The 25,084-nt window shown below is 36.8% G+C and overlaps 1 protein-coding gene across 9 annotated transcripts in view; it reads right to left on the reverse strand.

Moving 5' to 3' along the window:
* The window catches only part of CACNB2 (calcium voltage-gated channel auxiliary subunit beta 2), a 243,903-nt gene that overhangs the window by 57,012 nt on the left and 161,807 nt on the right, over positions 1 to 25,084 (reverse strand). For all 9 annotated transcript variants that reach the window (XM_032181701.1, XM_032181700.1, XM_032181698.1 and 6 more), the window contains one exon: positions 24,567 to 24,686. In XM_032181701.1, the coding sequence (XP_032037592.1) occupies positions 24,567 to 24,686 (120 nt within the window). The remainder of the gene's footprint in view (positions 1 to 24,566; positions 24,687 to 25,084) is intronic.

Below are 25,084 nucleotides of genomic sequence, written 5' to 3' on the forward strand. Positions count from 1 at the left end.
AAAAAAGTGTAAGAAAGGACAAGAATTCAAAAATTGTCTTTCTGAATTATTCAAAATAAAAATAGGCCACAATTTAATCAGGAGCACAGCAGATGAGCAGGCTTCATATTTGTAGAGTTGGCGACTGCTAAATATATAACTGACTTGACAGTTGTCCTAACAACAGGATCTAAGGACTGGATCACAATTAGAAATGATGGTCACACACACGTGAGAGGCAGTACCCTGTGGAGGATGAGTAGGCAAGAATACAGCCTGAAGGGGACAGAACAATTCTTCCATGTGATTTGAGAGGGTTGGGGCAACAAGAAGCATGTGCTGCCCAACCTTGTGCATAGTGCTTCCATAGGGTGTATGAGAACAGAATTGGTTTGGACAGGAACAGCAAAGATGATTATAGAGTTGTAGAAAACAGAATATAAGAACGTTCTCTGCTAACTGTCAGAAGTTTTAAGAATGAGTTACACAAATACTTACCAGGAATTGTTTAGGTACAACTCATACTGAACTGATGGAGAACAGACTTCCTGAGGATCTTCTGAAAACCCTTTAAGTCTTCACTTCATTTTAACCTAAACTCTCACATTTACATGGGTTTATTTTAAAAAATAAAATATCAACCTCATTAAACCCATTTAAATGTAAATATATATTTTAACCTCCAGTCTCGGCCAGCTATTATGTCAAAAGTGGGATCATTTGCCACTGTTTAAATCTTTACCAAAACAAACAAACAAACAAACAATAAAGATTACTTTAACTACCAGGCAATGGACTGTAGAACTTAATAGTCACAAAACAGTCAAAATTTCTCTGTTTTGCTACTTCCACTCACCCAGTCAAACACATGCTGGACTTCATGGAGTCACCAGAAAAGCTAATCTCTTTGCTCTTGCATATCTCATAATATTGTTTTATCAAAACAGAGATATAACTAGTGATTTTTTTTTTTTTTTGGTTTTGTTTCCAAAGCAAACAGACAGACTCTATATGAATATATAGAGGTTAGTTAAGTTGATTCTCTGATTATCTCTGATAATCAACAAGCTTCTCATGTGTTTATTATGTGGCATCTAAATGCCACACAAAAATTCATAAAGCATTCATATGCAGTTTGCAGTGGCAATATGCAGGCCGAGAAAGATGAATAAAAAAAATGAAAGACCGAAAGTGACAGAAGGAAAGATTTTTTTCTTGGATCCCAAAACAGACGAGATGGAGTTTATAACAACTCAGGAAGTTCTTGGGCAGAAAACAACCCTTAAAAAAAAAAGACCATCTGTACTCAGGGCAGAAGTCATCTTTCTCATTTCCAGTCTTCTCAGTTTCATGAAGTTCATTGTTCTAGTTTAAGTTTTTAGGGAGTTTTGAGCAGATCTCAGGCACGCTGAAAAATGAGAAAGATCTCTGTTTTGCTCCGCTCTTTGTCACCACAAGGATAGACTATGGAATGGACTCACCAGAAAGGAGAAGCAAACAAACCCTTGTGTACTGCAGGCAGACTGCTCTACAAGGAAAGTTGACCAAGGCCTGTGTGCTATAACTGCTGCTCAGACTGAGACAGCACTAACTGCAGAGGAGTTAATGCTGGCTCTGGGCTTGGGATTAGAAATTCTACCACCCTGCCTGTGGTTTTTGGTTGGTTGGTTGGTTTGTTTGTTGCTATAGTATTAAAAATAAAATAAAAAATCCAGTACAAATCATATCTTTTACAGACATTCACACTTTTGCAACTAAAGGTACAAAGCCGTCACCATTTAACTTTCCTTATCAACTATTATTCTAAGTTGTCTCCTATCATTTATTCTTATTTTATGTAACAAGACAAAAGATATAAACAGTTTTTAGGGCAGAAATAGCTAATTTATTCCCCCTTTTCTTCAATCTAGCACTGTATTACCTATTCTGTCCATGTAACTGATTGTTCTTATAAAAGCCCTAGAGCTCCAACCCTTTCTGATTTACTAGCATCAATATTATTTGTTTCATTTTTATTCCACTTTTTTTTTTTTTCCTTACACAGGATCACATTAGCCATTTCTTAATTCACAATGAGAGGGTATTGTTTTTATATTGGTGTTTGTATCAAGACTGTATTTTCCTTTGCTTCTGAAATCCAGAAGCACTGGAATTAAGCCAGCTGCACAGACCCAAGGTGTTTCTGAGACAATGCATAAGCAACGGAATGAACTCACAGCATTAAAATAGTGGCTGTGCATGACTGTGTTCTGGTGCTTCCTTGGCTTGCCATCCCACACACCATGACCCCTTCTCCCAGTAAGTTTCCAATCTTTCACACACATTTGATAGATAGGGTAAAAATCTACACAAAGTAAGTTCTTTTAAGTTTTATGATAAGTGAGCAAGCAAAAGCAAATCAAAAAAAAACAACAACAACAACAACACAAAAAAAAACACTACAAGTATATAACAGTGCCACTAATGTACAAATGTCAACTATACTTTGCAATCAATCAAAATTCAAAGTCATAGAAAAAGAATATTTAATTCTAGTGCTGGAGAACCTCTGTGTTTTGATGGTAGCATGGTAAAATGACAGCCTCAGCAAAGAGAAATCCAGTATGAAAAAGGATCTAGGGTTTACAAACTACATTTGCTACCCTAAATGCAAATCAAGTTAGGTAGTAAACTCAACAAAAGGAAACGTCTAGACATTCTGTGAAAAAGCTGTGTTCTTTTGAGCAACCTGCAGGAGTGTTTTTCTGCCCTATGCTACAAGCAAGCAGTGATGAGCATGCTGCTGGCACTGGCTAAATCACATTATCCCAGATTTGAACCATTAGCACTGAAAGCAACCAATGAATTCCTCAGGAATCAGAAGCTGTAGCTGACCCAGTAATCCTTGAGAGGCTTAGGACAAGCTTAGAGCCTTTAAAAGCATAGCAGACAAGCACCTAGCAGATCCTCCATCATAAACAGTTTCCTCTCTTGGAAGAGAAAATCCCACCACCACAATGAAAAGACCTTGGAAGATGTATCCTTCTTCTCCGAGGGGGATATTTAGTCAGGCTGCCGAGACAAGCACCATCCCATGAGACATGGGAGGGGAATGAAGAGAGGGAGGAGACTTCAATTCCTGGGAAAATGCCTCCTGAGGTCAGGAGATTACTGCTGACCAAGCCAAGAAAAGGGATGCACTATTCCCAGAAGGAAGAGGGAAGGAGCAAACAACATAAAACCTTCACCCTTTCTGTTCACTGTATCAAAGTGGTCAACCCAAGGGTAATGGTAGCTTACTGGCTTTCTCATCCCATAACCTCCCAAACTACTGGAAGCCTCGACCTCATTATTTCTCTCCCTTCAGCATTTCATGAGCTGTTTCTCAAGATTTCACCTTTTCTGTTCTTTTTCAAAACTCTTCTACTAGATGACACTGGCATAAGTCTGTTACTGCCGTTTGAAAAGTCATCAATTTCCACACTGGAGGTTTATTTTCTGTTTAGATAGATGAAAGTCTTCCAAAATTTCATTGCTATAAAAGATATTGGAGACAGAAACAAACAAACAAGCAAACAGAAAACAAAACCAAAGACAACTATTTCCACTGAAGGACAGGAGAATTTTCACAAAGAAACACAGGGAAAAAAAATAAATAGGTAATAAGAAGTGAAATAATTGTAATATGGGCTGCAAATTTTTACTTCATTTTCTTGTTCCAATATGCAACTAAGCTGTATTGATCTTAAGGTATACACTCACCTCAAACGATGATTAAAAATTCATTTGGATTAGGGGTTAATGAGTTCAAATCAAATTAATAGTAAATGAGTTTTAGAGAAGTGTAAGGAGAGTTTTAAGTAAGTTAAATAAGAATAAAATATGAACAATAACAACACCTTTCCAGAAGTTATTCTATTCTAGGGAAAGTTCTCAACCTTTCAGTGAAACGATAGGGAAACATAATTTTATTTCTTTATGTAGCTTCACACAAACCTGTTAGAAAGCAGACATTCTGTTTTACCTGTAAACACTGTCAGAAAACTTTCATATGTGTCAGAAAGTTTCAATACAATTAGAAGAACAACTAATCAAGACAAAATAACCTATTGGATAAAAATCTAAAATAAAGTATCCTGCAGTGTACCATTGTGACAACAGAACATAAGTAACTAATCAACTATTTTAGAAATGTGATAAACCAGCCATTTTGAAATCTTATCTATTGTTAATGTAATATAAAATTATGTTTTATAAAGATACGCTAATCAAGTGAGTGCTCAAAACAAAGTCTCTTCTTTCACTGAATGGCCACCAACAATCTTGCATTTACTACAATATCCTTGATTCTCAATTAGCTCTCCAATTATATAACTGTATACTCCATATCAATTTAGCAGGGTTAGTGTCCTCCACTCAACGTTACTATTTCCATTAGCAACATTTATAACTAATATACAAGAACATATCTGTTGTGAGAGCTATTAATTGAATGCAATAATTATAAATGACTTTTCATTCAACATTAATCCTGGAGAAAAAAAATGACCAATCATCACATAGGGTAGTTAATAAATTATATCTTTTTGCACCTCTAGTGCAAAAAATATTACATTGAAGAAACAGTGTCAGAGGGGAAGCTGGTGAAAAAGCAATCTCAAGTCATTTGTTTTCTTTGGAGGAAAAGGTAAATCTCCTCTTTAAGAACACAAACTTACTAACCCTACCATTTTTTTTTTTTGAAACAAAACAAGGATAACTACAAAGCATACATAGATTAAGATGGTGTCAAACAGTTTTGTTTTTGTTCTTCCTCTGCAGGATAGCCAGTTTGAAGAATGGAAGCATGGCAAGATGCTGCACAGGTCTAAAAAGCCACAGTAAGGAAGCTTATGTTGCTACTTGCACATATGCAGGACTGACTAAACCTTGAAGTGCCCCGTAAAAACCGTGAAATCACAGGTATTAAGATCTGTGGTGTGCTCTAGATATAGATAATTTAGGTCATAACCATAAGAGATACAAGCAGTCCTCTGAGATAATCCTCATATGACACTGTTACTACTTTAAAAGGAGTATTTCTATAATAACTCTTGATTAAATATAGAAATATGACAGCAGTGACTAAATCTAGATGCTTTATGGTTCTTCTGTGAGGTTCTTCACTTAAATCTGACTACAGTCACTGGACAGACAGCATTAAGGTTTCTCACAAGAAAACTGGTTTCCTTTTTGGTAATTTAGTCTCCCATCAAGGCATTTGTACATTTTAAATATGCTTTTCAAAATGGTTTTAGAGATACAAACGCACTGTAGGGGGAAAAAAAAAAAAAAGAGAGAGAGAGAGAAAAAGAGAGAGATCTATCTATAGCCTTTGTCACAAAATATAAACAGATACTATCATCTTTCTAAATGTCAGAAATCTCTTAGTGTTTCATCTATTATCTTCACCAACTCCATTTATTCCCAGAACACTTGAACTCAAGAAGTCCCTAACGTGCTGAAGTATCTAAGGCTGGCTAAGTTACTTGCTGCAGTTATTCAGCTTTTAAGATTTAAAACAAAAAAGAGCAGGAGAAAAAAATCGAGCAGGAGACGTACAGATGGCTGCATGCACTGGGCAAGAGTTTTCAAGGGTGAAACAAACAGAACGTTTGCATTTCTCAATCCTCCCTGTTAGCTTTCTGAAAGTAAGCAAGTAGTATTGCCATATGCATAATTTTATAAGTGCTGGATTATTTAGTCCTTATTCTTATAGCCTGTAGTCTTAAAAAATATATGATTTAGCTAGAATGTCAGCTTTCATTTAAAAATAAAATTAAAAAAAAGCTAGTATTCCAGTCCTTGCAATTGTGAAAGAAGGTTTGAAGATATTTCCCAAACCTTGCCTAAAGGCTCAGAAACTTTGGAGTGAATTTCATAAATGACATTGTTTTCAGTGTTCAGCTTGTGACTTCTTGAGGTCTGCAACTAAACAGGGAAATTGCATTTACTTCTCTGATCTTTTTTCCCATTACTTTTCTTCCCTTCATGGCTGATTCATCATCACCAACTATGGTTCTCAGATGTCCTATGTTTTGCTTTTTTGCTTTGAAGTATCTTGGGGTTTTCTCCCTCCCCTCTTTCAACAGGCACTTGCCACATGCTCTCTCCTCATCTAACTCTGTCAGGAGGAACTGCACAAAATTCTGCCCAGCCCCTCAAGAACTCTGTGCTACCATGACACCTGTGTGGTATCTGTGCAAAGCTACTGCTTTCAGCAGCTTAGGAGAGAAAATAGGAGAAATGCTATCCAGCCTTACAACAGGGCAGATAAAGCACTGTTGTTTCTTGTAACAGGCCACAGACTGCATGTTAGTAACACAGACATGAGGATCTTAACTTGCCATGTCTGGAGACTTGCTTTAGCTTGTAACAGAAATTACCTAGTATTCAGGTGACTGGCACAAATAGTTGGCTTTACCTTTCTCTTAGCTTTTTACAACTGTGTTGTAGAATTAAATATATAAATCTATAAAAATCTATAAAAATATATATATAAAAATATATATATATTTATATATATATATATATATAAAATATATATATAAATATATAAATCTATATAAATAGATTAAATATACTTCTGCAACTTATAGATAGTAATAACAAGGAATTAGGCAGTGCGCTCTACACAGGGTATGACTTTAGAATAAAATGCAGCAGACAGTACAGACACAGGAGGAAGGCAGAGCCCTGAATGTGCAGGCACAGGACAACCATGGAAGTCCAATGGCTAGAAGCAACCTACATGTAGATGCAACCCATCCATCACAACCCACATACATAGTCTTAGGGGTAAAAATAGAGCAAAGAACCAGTATCCAGCATAAAATAGCATCTTTGGATGTAAAGTGGAGTTAGAGCCCAACAAAGGAAGTGAAAACCACAAAGCACACTGACAGAGTACAACCCAAGATGGATGCTATGCTGAGGAAGAAGAAAGCACCAACATCAGCACCATACTCCTCCTGTCACAGGACCCAATGCTGATGATTCCCTGTATCCCAACCCTAATCCCAGCTGTTCCCTTCAGTGCTGGGACCCAGAGGTGCACTGGGGAGGAAAAAAAAAAAAAAAAAAAAGAGGAATAGGATAGATATTAGAAAGTTTCTGTATCTATAATGTAATTCCATGTAATTTGAAACTTTTGAAATTGAAATAATAGTTAATTCATTGAGCTAGCAAGGCATTCTTAGCTTTCCAAACAATAAAGCTTTCTTTTCTCCAAAGCCAATCTGTGAGCCATAAATTGGTCATAATTCAACCAACCTATTCTGTAACTGAGATGCAACAAATTGATAACAAGAAAAAAAAATGTGATAAAAAGAACATCCTTTCTGAGAAAACATCCCTGTATGAAAGCAGCTGGAACATCAGGACTGCCTCCCAAAAGGTCAGTCCACCTAAATCATGTTGGTATTGGTAGGGAAAAGAAAAATCTGGCTCATTTTTCCTACAGATTACAATAGCAAAAGCTCAACATTTTTTGCCTCCTTGAAAAATGCATGTTGCTAGCAAAACTGAGCTTAACAAATGGACAGCATTAATTCACTGTGGGACTTTTTTTTTTTTTTTTTTTTTTTTTTTTTTTTTTGCATGGGGGGTAGGGTGGGGTGGGGTGTGGGGTTGCTTTTTCCCCGTATCACTCAAATTATTTGCTTTGAAGTTGTCTAAGAATGATCCAGACGGGTCTTTTTAAAGTCATACTTCTCATATTTTCATTCAACTCTTTTCAAGGTTCAGGATTTGCAATGCATTCATTTTTAATTACTAAAACTAATAAATAACCCAAACCCAAAGTTTACTGGATTTATGCATTTTTCTGTTATAAAGAGAAACTTCATTTGTGGAAATGTGGACAAACTATTGAAGCTGTACTTTTTAAAACAAATTACTAAATGCAGAGGTAAAGCAAAGAAAACAGGAATAGATCCGATCATGCTGCACCAGTTTTCTTCTATACAAAGTTAGGTTTGAAATGCTGCATGTTTTTTCCAAGCAGGTATGACATTGCAGTTAAACTTTTCCTTGGTCTCCTGAAATTTCAAACCAAGCTACATCAAAAAAAAAAATAAATAAATAATAAGGCAAACATGTAACAAATTCTGCCCCCGCAAGACTGTAAATCAGATTTTCAATCAGATTTTTTTTTTCTCCTGTGCACACTCACATATCTGGAAAGGACAAGAATAAGAGGAATCTTTTGGGTAAAAAGGTTCAGTTTTACATTGTTAAGAGCTGTATTTAGCTCTTAAAAGTACGAAACGTTCCTAAACAGAAGAATAAAGATAGAGTCACATCCAGAATTCGAGGCAAATATTGTCGCTGCCTTTATCCTTTTCATGCATAATGCTGATAACTGTAATTTTGTCTGATTTTAGTGTTTGCAAATTCTCTTTTGCAGTAAAGAGAACAGCCCTTTCAGTGTTCCTGATTTGCAAGCTACTGCCCACTATTACATAAACTTAGAGAATATGTTTGCTGAAGGAAGACATTAAGTACCTTTGCAAGCTCAGAGATCCAACGTTTATTATCCAATGAGCCTTTACATAGTCACGTTGAAAGGGAGATACATATAAATGTGCTTCATGTATGAACATTATCCACAGTTCAATAACACCCAGACCAGCAGATTTTCAATCATTACACCTACTTTCCACAGAAAGACAATATTCCTCCCTTATTATGAACTATATGCTAAGGGAGAATGCCAAGGGAAATTCATTGTAAGGAAATCAAATGCAACAGAGATAGCTGAGGTGGCATTATCTGTACTGGCAAATCACTGCTAATGTCTTCAACAAGTTTCTAAAAATTCTGAAGCAATTTTGTCACAGGATAATTCCCAGAAAGAGGTTACATTAATTAAGTAATGGATGCTATACATGCTATCTCATATTCCAGAAAGCTTGCAGCTTCCAGCACCATGTCCATAACCCATTTTTGCCTCAAAATGCCGTAACCCTTTTTTTTTTTTTTTACCTAAATGCAAAATTTAGAAGCGTGCACTTTCTGATTCTACATTCTTCAAAAAATTATGAACATTCCATTCTACCTCTATACACCAAACATTAAAACTATACCACCTTAAAATACGGGAAAGCTAAGCTTTTGTGATTTTTCATCAGCACAAAAGAGCATTGTCATTTAAAAGCTATCAACTATAGATATGGCCTTTTCCATTTGATAGTCCTGCGGGCAGTTGCATTTACCGGTATTATGCATACCCTGAAGTCTTTGCCATCATAAGGCACTAACTGGAGAGCAGGAGATGTTTCAACTTTAAGCAAGAAAGCAAAGAAGGAAAGAAACCAACCAACAAAATAATGAAGCAACAGTAACATGACACTCAGACACTGTGGAACAGTGGTTATCTTCAAGGAAAGAAGTATCTGACATTAGAAGACTTTAAAACAGCTGAACTTCCACAAACTATAAAAATAAATAATACAAGTAGAAATCTATTCACAACTTCCAAATCTTGAAGAAGCTACGAAGTTCTTGAGAAACATCCAAAGTGGATTTTGAACACATTTGGTATTAAGTGGATGGTACATAATGAAAGAGAGGTGCCAAAATCAGGACCACAAGGCTTTCATCATTTTGAGGCTTCCATGTTTTAGCATGAGAGAATAACTCAACTGTGACTTATTCTCTCACAGTTATTATTGCTCACAAATGTAAGCAATATTGCCAATGTCACCACTGATTCCCTGTTTTAAAAATGACCAGAAGAACAACTGCAAGCATGGCAGGGGGACAACTCAGTAATACATGTAATCATGTAAGAGTCTTTGTCAATCTTGAAGAACAAGTTTAGTAAAGAAAAAACAGCTGCATCTCACCCTGTTTATACAGTACATTGACATAAGGGATACAGGATTGCCAGAAAATGTTAACCAAGGTACTAAGCAAAAAGTAACCATTTTGACATTTTATTTCCACAAGCTACAATATCGAAGAGTATTAAAAATAATAAACAAAATAATACAGCATTTTTAAAGAACAGCAGGTAATTATAAGAACATAAGAAGTTTGCAAACGAAATTCAAGAGAAACAAGGCTTGAATGAGAGGGAGGCAGAGTTGTTGTACAGTACATGGGAAGGAATTAAGAACACTGGTCACTCTGCTTGGCTCTATCCAGATACAGCAAATTCACTTAAAAGTCTCCACTGAATATGTTACATATGTTGCACTAGACATGACCATTAATTCAAACTAGGATATTTTATTTTGGGGAAAAAACAAACAAACAAACAAAAAACACAGGAAAACTACAGATACATACAAAAAAAAATGAAAAATGGAACACAAAAATCATACATTACAATGCCTACTCATGTTAACCATTCCAGCATGGCAAAAAATGCATGCTCAGGAAGATTTAAGTACCAAAGGAAGATGTAAAAGAAAAAAACAAAGAAAAACAACAAAAACAAAATACTACTTAAAGAACATGAGAATATAGGGAAACAACATGGGGAATAAAGAAATAGCAATCATTTCAAAGGCTAAGGCCAAAAGTCCACTTCATTGACTTCCTGTTTGGTGAGCATGCAGAGTATCCAGAGCCCGCAAAGTCTTACATGAATCCTGGAAAATGAGGTCCATGCCTTGACAGGGAATCCAGACAAATGAAAAAAGTTTTAAGACATTTACTGGTGAAATTTAAAGTCTAGATTTCTCTTCTGCTATAAAAATGAAACTTTCCATTTCTTTCATGTGAATTCAGCTTCTTTTTTGAAGCTGATTTGACAATTTGCTAGTAAAAACATGAGTGGCCACTTTTAGAGTTCTTCCACAATCAAGGTAGGCTCATTTCTTTACCTGTATCTATCATTTGCATACATACATTATAAACGTAATAAATGCCAGCACTGATAGACATTCTGAGCTGATTGGAGTCATTAAAAATAAATTGCTAAATTCTATCTGCTGCCTTCTACTTTAACTAGGCTAAATTTAATGACTAATCCCAGGCTTGAATACAGATTTATATTACAATTTAAAAGTTCAACAGTAAACAAAATATGTTACTCAAAACTGGCTTTCTGCACATGCAGCCTACCTACCACCTTTCCATGTTAGGGAAAGTAGGAGTGATTTAGAGGCCATTTAATATATGACAGATATTTTTTTTCCCTTCAAGTTCTAGAATAACACTAAAATATATGTTTCTCCTATTCATCCAACTGTGACCCTAAGATGAAATAATCATTTAAGCATTATCTATGTGTCACTAAATAAATCTATTAAATGTGCTTTGCAATGAAGTCAATCCAATGAATTTTCCTTCTGATTGTGCTGAAATCAGGTTTCAAAGCAGGTGACTGGAAGCAGGACAGTGTCATTGTGGGTCTAAATACTACCCACTAGCCACAGCTGGCTTCCAGCACACCAGCCTGAGCTGGCTTTTAGCAAGGTTGTTAAAATCTTTGAACTGATGGTCAGGGAGTGGAAGCAACCTTCATCGTTTCCATCTCTAAAAGCAGACTCTAAAAGCTGTTAAAGCTTCTGTTGGTCATCCCAGGAGGGGAGATGCTCAGGAAATGCATGTTGGGACTCAGAAGGGAATAACAAATGAGAAAGGCATTAGAAATACTTACAGAATGTTCACTGAAAAATTGTGAGATTTTACCTTTTATTTTATGTCACTTCCCAAAATGAAGTAACTTTATGTAATGATAGACAATGTACAGTGAACCGCAAGTATTTAGCATGTTTACATATTATGTCAAACAAGAATTTGGCATCAAAAGACACCATAAACACAACTGAACAAAAGCTATTACAAAACATGTACCAACAGACATACAGACAAGTCTACCTACTTTAAAAAATTCAAAGAAGGCAAATGCGTAAAGAAAATTTATGAAAAGAATAAGCAAGGCAGAAGTGTTAATACTTCCATTACAAGTGCATTTTATGCAACAGAGATATGGCATAGACAGTGGCTATTTTCCCATATTTTCTTGTCATCTCATTTTGATGAAGGTCACCCAAAATCAAAATATATGTTTCAGACAGCCTGGCTAGAGACAGTTGACACTCAAAAGGATATTTGGCAATAGCCAAAGTGCAGAAATAAAATCACAGAACAGTTTGGGCTGGAAGAGATCTTAAAGATCACCCAGTTTCAACCCCCTGCCATGGACAGGGACACCTCCCACTAGACCAGGAGCCTGAGCTTCAGAAGAGCTCTGTAACACCCTGCAACACCACCGACCTCACACACCCAACACTCTTTCATAGGATAAACAGTGACTGATGCATTGGAGCAGAGATGCTTGTTGCTAAAATACATAGTTTCATAGTCATCATTTGTCATTTTACAGATACTTAGAGAAGTTTTACTCTCTACACTTGAAATTTCTTTGGGTGTTATTCAACTCACTGCTAAATTTGACAGTGTTATGCAAGAGCATGTGCATCCCCCACCTTTGCAAAAGGTTTTTTTCCTGTGCATATTTGATACTGATTTCACACAGGACCCAGCATGTACTGAAGCTGTTACTGTCCTTAATATAGTTAAAGCAACACACAGCAGCTATTCAGCTGCTGCTAAAAGGAATCATGCACTTAATTTGCTGGATTTTTAACAACTTCATTTCCTTCTACTGTACTAAAAAACTCAAACCTTATATAAAGCATGAAAAACATAAGTCAAAAATGAGAATGACAATCTAAAAGTAACTGAAAACCTCTTTAGCTGAGCAAAAATCTACAATAAGGAGAACTTAAAGAATACATTTTTAAGGTTTAGAATTCTGCAATAAGTGATAAAAAACTGCAAAAATATATTTTGACACTCTTAAAGTAATATGTGTGACCACAATGCTGAATTAATTTATATTCTTTGAACAAGATAAATTTGGGTTCTTAAACCTTGAGTAACTGCTTAATTTACCAGTTAAATTCAAACAATATGCTCTGAACTGCCCCAACATGTTATCTGCTATTCCCATTCAAAGTTATTCCACTCAAAAGAGCATCAACAGATTTCAGTAATTTGATAAGACATCCTCCCCCTTTTATTTCCACCTAACTTTCAGCTTGTTAGAAAATGTGTCAACCAAGTTAAAGAAAGAAAGAATGTCAGGACATTCAAAGTAGATGACTTGTTTCTATAAACATATTTTATCCAAGCAGAATGTCTTTAAAATAAAAGACGGAAAAATGGAAATGAGCAAGATAGACAAACTGAAGTGTTTGCTATAAATGATGAGAAATGGAATCCAACCCATTTCTCCAATATTTCTAATAAATACTAAGATATTTCTTAGCCCTGAATTAGAGGTGGGCTCAGTGCATTTTCTTTTCTCTAGCTGCATAAATGCTTGTGTTTATGTTATCACTTAATTTCTTTTACTTCTACTTAAAACATTCAAAACAAAAATACCCATTTTAATAACAAAGAAAACAATTGTTTAGGTCTTTTCACAGAGGTTTTTGAATTAGTTCTAGTTTACAGAAGGTCATGAAAAGAAGTGAGTTTATTGATGAAATTCAAGATTTGGAATAGTATATTTTATAATTTCTAGAGCTTGATGCTATGATTATTTAGAAAGATAAACAATATAAATATACAACATCATAGCAATACTGTCACTGAACACTTCATATGACCATGTAAATGATCCATCTCAGAAAAATGTGCTTGATGCAACATCTCAAAGAAACTGATTTAAAACATGAAGAAATTTTGTTTTACATACGTGCATATGAAATCTGACAGTATCAGTAAGGAATTAATTATTACTTTTCAGAAAGGGAACTATTTCCTGTGTCCACAATTATTACTAGTATACTAAATTATACTACTGATGCACAGTATGATGAATTTTATTTTTTTCAAACATTTGAAGATAAGATAATGTTATGGCATATTCAGCAGCTTTTCATCTTGGCAATTCCAGGCTCTTATAAAGGAGTTTGCTTTTGTGGGCATGGTTTATTACATCTAGCGCCTTTTTTTTTTTTTTTTTTCCCCTCCTGATAAAAGACCACTGTGGTGAGAGCTTCAAATCAGGATTAAAACATACAGGGAAAATCTGTGGGAAGTCGTGTACCAGGACACATATTCACAGTGCCTAGGATTAATGATCATGGCTTCAAGACCCCAGTCATGAATAAACAGAAATCAGTCTCTCTGCAGTGACATGAAAGATGCACGCAGAACGGTATGCATATGTTCCAACTGTTGATTTATATTTGTCTGGGCTCCTGTCATCAGCTGAACAGTTTTTGTTTTGTTTTGTTTGTTTTGTTTTGTTTTTTTCCAGTTGTTGTCATATGGAGCTTTCAGCCTCAGTCCACATTCCTATGCTACTGCACATTGCTGCCTGTGAGGCTCCATCATGGTCAGCTGACCATCAGTGTGGTCCACTGACACAACTATGAAATAACACTACTGAAATAAATGATCAGAGCAGCTGCTGAACAAAGATGCTGTCATAAAACCACCTTGACAGAGACAAAGCACGACCAAAAAGTGTGATGAAAAGACAGTCAAGTCTGAGAAATGCAAAATAAAATTGAGTCTCCCAAATCTGAACATTGGTCAAGAACGTCAATGCTCAATTCTTTCCATCTCCTCCTTTCCTCAGATCTTCAAATTGAAGCACAGAACAAATCTGCATGAATCAATCCACATTATGTCCATATTTCTTTCCAAAAAATATTTTGCCTTGTTTGCCCATCACTCATTCTCAGGCCTGCAACTCAGTCACATGCTTTCTAGTGAAACTCGGTTTGAGAGCTTGCCTTGAAGTTTTTACCTAGCACTAAGCCAAATTCCAAGATGAGTTATTGCTCTGGAAGATTTTATGTTGAGGGAGTTTAAAAGTAGGAGTAGGGAATCTGTCCCTCTGTGAGTTCACACATGCACAACACATCTATGGCAGCACAGCTCTACAGCTTTACTCTTGCAAGAATGAGGCACCAACCTCCTTTGTCACAGGCTTTTGGAGCCATCCCATTCCTAAAGTCACTCCCAGCAGAACAGGAACAAACACTGGAAACACAACTCTTCCTCATCCTCCTGTCAGGGAACCAAGGATAAGGACTCTGTGCAACACCTAAGATGGTTGGAATGGACTATTTGCTGCAAATCTCTCTTCTGGAGTAAAGGAGTTTTGAGAGTGGTTAGAGATGTCTAAATGTCTTTGAGTTGGTACTTATTATTATCTGAAAACTACGAAGTGGTGCGGCAATACTGCCCATCATCCAATAGATGGGGAGCTCTGTCAATAGTCCTTCAGCAGCTTATGATGACACATAGTGTAGCCAGCGGGACCAGGGAGGTGATTATCCCCTTGTACTCAGCTCTGGTGAGGCTGCACCTCAAGTACTGTGTTCAGTTTTGTGCCCCTCACTACAGGAAAGACATCGAGGCCCCGGAACATGTCCAGACAAGGGCTATGAAGCTGGTAAAGGACCTGGAGCATACGTTTTATGGGGAGTGCCTGAGAAAACTGGGGTTGTTCAGTCTGGAGAAGATGAGGCTCAGGGGATCCTTATTGCTCTCTATATCTTACTGAAAGGAAGGTGTTGGGAGCTGGGGGTCCGCCTCTTCTCACAGGTAACTAGCAATAGGACTAGAGGGAATAGGAATAGCCTCAAGTTGTTGCAGGAGAGGTTTAGGCTGGAAATTAGGAGAAATTTCTTCTCAGAAAGAGTGGTTAGATGTTAGAACTGTTTACCCAGGGAGGCGGTGGAGTCACCATTGCTGGGGGCACTTAAGGAAAGGTTGGATGTGGTACTCAGGGACATGGTTTAGTGTGCAATATTGGTGGTAGTTGGACCAGATGTTCTCGGAGGGCTTTTCCAATCTCTATGATTCTATGCTCCTTGACCCTGCATTTGACAACTCAAGTGCCAGGAAAGGCAACAAGACGAGGTAGGCCCATGCTTAGCCCCACCAGACAGGGGGCAGCCACACAAGTTCAAGTCCATGGAGCACATGAGACCTGCTGTTAAGGGCAGAAAATATCAAGCAATACCACAGTTGCTGGATTAACACCAGGGGAGAACTAAAGAAAGTATGCTCTTTTGTGTATGAGTCATTTGACTTGCTGCAAAAAAAAAGGGAGTAAGGAGTCAAAATAATGAAAAAAAAAACAAAAAAAAAAAAAACAGCAAACTGTGATAAATGTAGTGAGCTTCCTTACAGCTCCTCTGGGAGGGATACTTTCAACTGTAATTTGACTATTATTGAAAGTCAGAAATGTATTTCCCTTTCCAATTACTGCCATTTATTACTGATGATTACTAAAAGCAACATGTACAGCTGAGTCTCAAGATGGCAGGTACTCAGCATTTCTCCTCATTTTTATTTCAGTCAGGAAGCATCTCTTTCATGACAGACAGAGCTGACCTGGAGTTATAGGAACCCCAAGTGCTTTTGTTCATCCATTTCATTTCAAGTGAAATATTAGAAGCCAGCAGCATTTTAAAACTCAATTTACAAATAATTGGCAGAAAAGATGGAGTCAAAAAGCAGCAAGCGCATCTCTTCCCTTACTTCAACATTCTGACATCTCTAGTCAAAATAATCAAAGCAGCTGCAGCTTGAGCCTTCATCTTCCCTTTAAAGATGTTTTTTGCCTTCACTTTTCCTTCAGTAACTGAAAAAAGGACAGTTTGCAGATCAATAACACAAGAATACTTGCAAAATAAAAGCCCAAACCAGGGGGTGGATCCCTGCTTTCCATACTCGTCAAATGCAGATCAGTTCAAAGTACTGCAAACAAGGCTGGAGTTTCAAACTGTATTTTGGATTCCAAATATAATAAACAGCAGGTCACCTTGAAAATAGGCATCTACCCGATAAGACTCCCAAAAAAAGAATAAAGGACAATCTTTTTGATATGTATTTCAGTCATATATTTATCTTAAATATTGTAATTTGTCACTGATGTATGATAGTATGATATTTTTCCAGGAACAAAAAGAACAAATTTTATGATCATAAGAAAAAAATGGGTTAATTGTTCACAGGGAAAGAGAATTTTGTAAGAGTTAGAAAGAAGCAAGAAAGGAGTCTCATCTCTAAGAATAATAAAGAAACCAGAAATTCATTATTTCATGCCAATAGTTGGAGGCAACTGAAAGAATAAAAAAGTAATATAACAATTACAGCATGGTACAATTTTCCTGATATGGACAGGGAGGAGACCACGTACAGTACAGCTGGATATTGTAAGGAAAATGAAAATGGAAGAAATCATAGTATTCTCTCAACCACTATCAGTAGCACCTTAGTTGTCTGCACAGCTGTATTGATCATCATTGTACCACGTTTTAAAACTTAGGTAGCATTTGCACATGTGATGCTATCAATAATGCTGGATTTAAAATAAAATCCTGGATGAAATTATCATCTCCTCCTTGCTAACTATATAAAGAAGAGTTTTCAAGAAAAATGAGTGCAACAATTAATATTTCAGTGGATATCTTTCTCAGATAAAGCTAGAGAATACCACCTAGAAGTTATTTAAGATTTCATATCAGATCCAATAAAAGTATTTGATTGCCAGGTGAATATGAAATCCCAGAGGAAAATGTCAATGCAGGATTGGAGGTACAGAGAAGGTATTCTGAGGTTTGTATAGGCTCCACAAGTGAATGTTAGGATAAGTTTATACCATGGCTGTGTGTTTTTTGTTATTGTTGTTGTTTTTCTCTCTCTCTAGGGTATGCACTGGTTTTACATAGAATATAGAAGAAAAATGACAGGAAAACAACCAGAAGTTCTTCACTGGGGCCTTCTCTGAATCTTCAAATGTTTTTGATGAATTTTTGTCATACTATGAATAATGTGGAAACCAGACACTGTTCACAGTTCAAGCTGAGTCTTGCACTTAAAATGTTCCTAACCTGGGAATACATCTTCCTCCCAGGTATCATTGGTTTACATTGGGCTCCTACTGATTTTCTCTTTAGATTTTACACAGCCAACAACTAGTTTATGTAATTAAAGTTTCCTAAGAAAACACTTTTGAATTAGCATCTGATGTCAGTCTAATTTTGTACCAAAACACTCTACTGCTACCTATAGTTAGAACTCATTGGCATCTTATGTATAATGTTATAAAACAAGATGTAATTGTGAAGAAAAAAAAAAAAACACACAACAAAACTTATTTTTCAACCTTCTAACCATTTTTCCCCTGATTAAGCATAAAAACAGAAATAGATAATTCTCTCCCCACCCCCACAAAAACTTTTTTTTTTTTTTTTTTTTTTTTTTTTTTTTTTTTTAAAGAGGAGGAAGGGGAGATTTGACAGATCTTTGCCAAGGACTCAAGAACCATATTTGGGGGCTGAAAAATGTGCACTTTGGCTAGGTTAGACAACTAAAGTTTTTGTTTTCCGCCACTGTACTATTCTCCAAGACACAGAACCTCATCATTTCCAGCAGTGCAAGCTGGGGCACCTCTGCATGGTGATCTACCTGCAGCTACACTGAAGTCCTTTCTCCATCTCATTCCTGCTCCCATAAATCCCCTGGCAGTCCCTTGTCAGCTTTGATTACAGGAAAACTTTGTTTTCTGATAAAACACTTCTACTTCATCAGAAGTTTATCCTTTAGTACAACAGTCCTCCTTGTGTACAAAATAAATACTTTATAACTGAAAGTTACCAACTGTAGAATATGGCCAACTCAAGTCACCTGTTCTGTTTACCTAATACATGCAAAAATATATACACACATGTATTTGTACATGAATGTATAAAATGCAAAAATATATGTATAAGTGTATACAGCTACTATAAGGCTGCATCAATAATGCCTAACTTGAATATATTTTATATGTACATACTTTTTAAAAGTAGTTTTTAAAAGATAAAAGACAAAAGATAAAATCTCCAGATAGATTTTACATTAAGCTGGAGCTGAAGTATGAAATACACATCACTCATTTAGAGTACAAAAGACAAAATTATATAAATTGTCCCGAAAATAGATAATACAGATACAAGATCTCAACATTTATCTTAAGGTGATTACAAACATTTTAGTTACCTTTAACAATGGCCTATGTCTTGCAATCTTATTTTCCCCTCTATTTTTGAGACAGTAATCTCTGAGTAAAAAAGGCATATGTTAACTTCTCAAAAACAAACAAACAAACAAACAATGGCATGAGATAGCTGGACCATCTGCTGAGAAGAGTCAAGTTCTGGAATATGGCATACTGTCTGAGATGTAAGTCAGACACTAAAACAAACCTCAAGAAAGTTAATGAACCAGGTAATATATGTCTTAACTGGAAATTACTTTGTTTGGAACCACCAGAAGCATCTACCTACATCTGTATCAGCAGAACTGCTCAGCTTTGTGCCAGCCTGAACAGCATGCAAAGGCATATCTTAATTCCTCCTTTCCCATGCCTCATCAAACACACTCACTCTGCACCAGCCACAGATAGTGTCCCCAAATACACTTCTCATCCTCTCCTATGATTCCCACAACAAGCCTGTGCAGCCTTTGCTGAGGCACACACCAGCATCTGGCCCCACACCTGGAACCCCTGGTCACAGCCACTTGAACCACACCAAGGGCTGGTCCAAGCATCCTTACTTAAGAGAGCAGGAGTGTGCGAAAGCAGCAGGTGAACTGCTGGCAGAGAGCTATGAGCTATACTTGTCTCAGGACTTTCTTAGAACTGTCTCTGTTCCTCAGAGACAATCCATCTCTTTCTGTTGATTATTCAAGGAGCTGCAGGATACTAAAAGATCTATCTCAAGTTAGGTATCTAAATTTAGGCTGCATTAATGTATCACCGCACTTTTTTTCCCTACTCAGCTTCAAGAAGCAGAAGAGGAAAGGATACTTATGAAACAGATTCAATCACTCTGTAATCACAGTATGAATGGGATGTGACAGATGTTTTTTAGAGACGGTACTATTTCTGGAGCACTTGGTTCCAGGTTACATGAGACCCCACTGGAAGAAACTATTCTAGTCCCCAAAACAATGCAGTCAAACGGTGAGAATGGATAAAATGTTCAGGGAAATAATCCCCACAGTGACAGGCGCTAATGTAAAACAAGCTTATGCACTGAAGTTGAAGAAAAAAATAGGTCAGGAACAGAGACAAAAAGAAAACTATAGGTCACAGACAGCAGTGTAAAGAGAACCGCTTGATGCCCCAGTGTCACAATCTTAAGAAAAAGTAGCAGAAATGACTGAAGAAAATGAAGAAGAAAAAAATAAAATAAGTATCTGCAGCCTGATTCAAGTAGATCCAGCAATGCAGAACTCGCCCCCAGCTAAGCAACAACCAGATTTGCAACTGTACTTTTAGATCAACAACTCATTTATTCCTAGCTAGACTACTGTGCCAGCTCACATGTAATCCCAGCAACTCTGATACGCAACATTAGCTGTCTAAATGATAACATGCAGTGGAAGTATTCTAAAACAAAATGGCAAATGAGAAGAAATCAATGAAGAAATATTACCATACACAACAGCTGACACAAAGCACTACCCTATGTTGCTATGGCTTTGGATGCTGTTCAGCACCACAGCGTCCTCATAATTAAGAGAGAATGGAAAGGGTCTCTATGCTGTAACATGCTGACATAATATAAGGACACACATCAAGATGATGGGCACTTCTGGTCTGTCAAAAGTGCTACTGCAGCTTAAGTAGACATACCTTAACTAGCTTTGCAGCTGCCTGCTAGCAGCGTGGGGTCATTCAGAGGCTGTGAAACCTGCCTGAGAGTGAATAAATACTTAAATAACTAGTCTTGGCACACTGCACTGGATAATTACATCTGACAATCTTTTTCATGCCTTCAGCTTTGCAGGGATATGTAGGCATTATCCCAGCCTTCTAGATATTTCAAAGCAATGGTCCCCAAACCATGCACGGGGCAATGTGTTGCACATTAAGATGTTGCACTATTGCAGTCATAAGGCCTCACAACTACTACAGCACACATCAAGAAAGCAACACGTCAGCTTTCATTATTGCTCTGTATTTTTGCCTAAAAGTCAGCAAAGGGATACCTGGTACCAAAATTTTAGTGGTTCACAGTCCTAGTGTAAAAATGATCAAAATTAACTTTTAAACCAGGATTACGGATATTTCAAGTTTTAACAAACTCCTAAAAGGATGCTGGCAGTAGATTAGTTGATGGCTTGCAAACAAAGTAGAGTTGAGAGGAACTGAGATTTCCTATTCTGGACACAATTACTGACTGTAGAAATGACCATTTTTAAAAATATAATCACTAAAAAGCAAGTAGTGTCATCAGGCTAACTTATTTTTTGACTTAGCAATGCATAAGATCCTAATTTTTATGTAAGTATGAAATTCGGAAAGAGCATCAGAAGAAGTCCTTAGATCACAGCATCGTTAGGGTGCCATCATCAGCCACAGCACACATCTACTTTAACCTAGCACTCATGATACAGACTGGAGTCCACACCAAAATAAATAAATAAATAAATAAATAATCAATCCACCTTTCAGAATTTGCGTTGTAAAACTGTTCTAACCAAGAATGTTTTTATCTTCAGGCTTAACAGCTTCATTTGGAGAATTGTTTCCCCTGGGAATAGCTGCTGGCCCACAGGTACCCTCATCTGTTGCCTCTTCATTTTCCATCCCTGGATGATTCCGTAGATGCATCGTGCCCCCTGCTTCCTTACAGTAAATCTCATGCCAAAGTGAGTCAGCAAAATCTGCTTAACCACTTTCTAGAGAAGCAATGCTTTTAAAAATCCAGGTGCCAGAATGCATATTTTCTTACAGTCTTTTTAGTTTTTATTTGTTTTATTTATTACCCTATCTGGGTACATATTGGATGTGATATTAGAATACAGAAAAAGTCAAAATTAAAAACCCTACAATCTACCTAACAATTTGCCATTGTGTGCTTTATTAGTATAGTTTTCCTCTACAGTTTAGGTGTTTTCCCTAGCTGTAAGAAAGGAAAATGGATGTCATTAAAGTGTTTTCACCAAGTGCGCGACACAGTTCAACAGTTTTTTTTTAAATCTACCCTTAATTCACTATCATTTTCTCTCCACTGCTGCATTATTCATGTATGTCAGCCTTTTCTAATTCTTGTGACAAACAGAATTATAATGACTTTATTTAGGATCAACATTTCCACTCATAGTATTAAAAGGTGAAAAGTTAAAGCAGCTGTGTCACTTGGCTCTGCCTGATAGCTGGTGATGGTGATGGCGAGGCAGCCAGGGAGCTGCTGCCTGCGGGGAACAAGTCTGGGTGCACACAGGAGCCAGGCAGCGCCAGCAGAAGTTACTGCTCCATTGATTTCACTGTGTTTCAGGGAGGTGAAGAATTGAATCACCAGCAAAGACAGAAAAGCACACCCTATAATATTTCAGAGCTACTGGGTTAGGTTTAATTTAAGTCTTTTAAAACATTTATTTCAAATGAAACTGACAAATAGGTGTAACATTTTATTTAATATTATTAAGTTTTAGTATTTACACTACATTTTGCATGGCAATAGCCACTAAATAAAGTTATTTCCATGCATTATAGCCTGGAATGTTTTTATTTTATTTTTTTAACACTTGGCTTAAGGAACAAAACTGCTCATACAGTTTGAGCTTTAATCTATTTCAAAACACAAGAGTTTTAAATAATTCATTTTGTGTTTTATATACTGCTAGAACTACCCATTGTTATAGCAGGCTGATTTTGGCAGTTGCCTTTGCTACTTTGACTGTTCACAAGTTGTCTTATAGTCTCAGACGGTGTTAGACCTAGAGACTGTATCTTATGCCAGCTGGAGTGAGAACATTGCCTTGATGTATAGAAATACAGTTTTAAAAACTCAGAATCTGGTAGCATTTTTCTCTATGAACTACAATGGCAGCTGTGCTAGAGGTCATGAATATTACATAAGGGCTGTCCATGCATTCAAGCCAGCATCAGTAAGCCAAATTCCCATAGCAACACTCGCATAGATTTACTCATCACTGAGATGCATCAGTTCAGCAGTAAGTGCTGTAGTGCTACCCTGATTAGTCTGCAGGATATTATTACTTCAACTCTTCTTTTAAAGATTGTGCATTTACTGATAAAATTCCACATTTAACCCAAATTTCAGAGCAGTCTTTATCATCTTTCCTAACAGGAAAAAAAATAACTAAAAGCAATCCTGATTGCAAATGGCAATAGCTGTGGGATACAAGGGGAAAGGGAAGTAACAGGCTGATTTGGGGGTATTTCTGCTGTACCGATTCCAGGGCAGCAGGACCCGACTTCAAAGAGATGTTCAGCATCTCCTGTGGTTGGCAAGTTCCAGCAGCACATCAAAAAGCTGCATTAGGAACTCTTATCAAATATAGGTCATCAACTTCGTTTTCCAAAAAACATCTTCAGCTTCCCTATTCAGGTTGTCTGCTTGTGGATTACACTATTGTTTTATTTATGGAGCTGGCCCTTGCTAAACAATCAGATAAATACCTCAGTGATGTGGACTTCTGAATTTATGAGGAAACCTTGTAAAACAGGTGGCGTAAATGGGCAGCGGAGAAGGAAACAGAATGGGAGATAGATCAGAGATAAGGAAATTAAAAACGAGGCAAAATGGAGGAGGGGAATCGGAGAGAAACACAGAGAACACAAGAGGAAAAAAGGTATACATCTGAGGAGGAATCTCAATAGTGCATTTTAGTATATAAATATGAGAAATTATATTGAAAAACAGATCTTGGAAAACAACAATGCAGCAAGATTTGACTGGCAGCACGCAAAAGGAAAGATCAGAATGAAGTGATAAATGAATAATAACAAACAAGATGAGCCCCATTTTTACAGGTGCAATAATATTTAAATATATAGTACATATGAGAGAAAGACAAGCCCATGCTCTTTCATTGTATTACTGCTAAAAGCCTTACAGTCCTAACTAAACACACAGAAAGAATCTGAAGCTCATTTAGCATTTTCTTACTAATCTGTCACTATCTGCCAGGAGTATGGAGTTAGAAGCAGAAATCTTAACAAGTCCTAGAGCATATTACTCACAGGGTCATTTAACACTCAAACTGTAAAGAAAGCCAGTGAAGCCAGTGAAATCTTCAGAAAAAAAAAAATAAAAAAATCTTTCCAACAGACTCTATTTACATATGACTTTTAGGGACCAATCCTTTGCTCAAGTGAACAGGATGTTTGAGGGCTGATTTCTAGAACTCTAAGTTTTAAGTGTCATAGGGATCCACAGGCAAACTTCCATGAGCATCTTCAGTAAAAACTCTAAGCTTTGAGCACATGCATTAAAAATTAATAAGTATATTCAGAAAAAAAAAAAAAGTGTACACATTTAAATAAGATTGTTCTTACTGATTATAGTAACTGAATGCCTTTTATGGCAAATTCAGATTCTAAGTGATTTTTCCTGAAAAACATAATTCCTACTGTTGTCTGGAAAATCTTTATAACAGGTCTTACAGTGTATGTTAACACATTATAAACATTTGTACCAGTAATGGATGAGATGACAGCTCTTTAAAGCAGAACATCTTATTCTTTATGAATTTTATAAGGGGAAATAACACCTTACCTTTGCTTTTTCCAGCTGTGCCTGGGCCTGTCGCTCTGCCTCTCTCCGCACTGCTTCCCTGTCTTCTTCCAGAGATACATCTGAATCGGATGGACGGCTGGTGTAGGAGTCCGCCGAACCCTGCACAATGAAAGGAAAAATAATGTCACAAGTCGTTTCAGTGTTCAAAAAAAGCACAAGTGGCTATGCACCTTGCCTTTCCTATTAAATCTGTATCCCTGAAAAGAGAATAACTGCCAAAAAGGGAAAATCACTTAGTAAAATTAGATCTAAGTAAATATTTTCTTCTGGACACTTTCCAAAAGTGCAGGTGTCTTCCCCAGTGTTATATTTCCTGCACTATGCCTCTGTCCTTATTCATATGCATTTTAGTAAGCAGAGCCAGTTGCTCTGTAGAGTTACAGCAGTGGTGCAGTGCAGGGCTGAAGGACACACAGCAGCTTCAAGGATGGCTCCATATAGATGTAAACTCTAAGCAATGACATTATTAGCAAGGAAACAGATTTTTATACCCAAGA

Source organism: Aythya fuligula, chromosome 2 (assembly GCF_009819795.1).
Source record: "Aythya fuligula isolate bAytFul2 chromosome 2, bAytFul2.pri, whole genome shotgun sequence".
NCBI lineage: Eukaryota > Metazoa > Chordata > Aves > Anseriformes > Anatidae > Aythya > Aythya fuligula.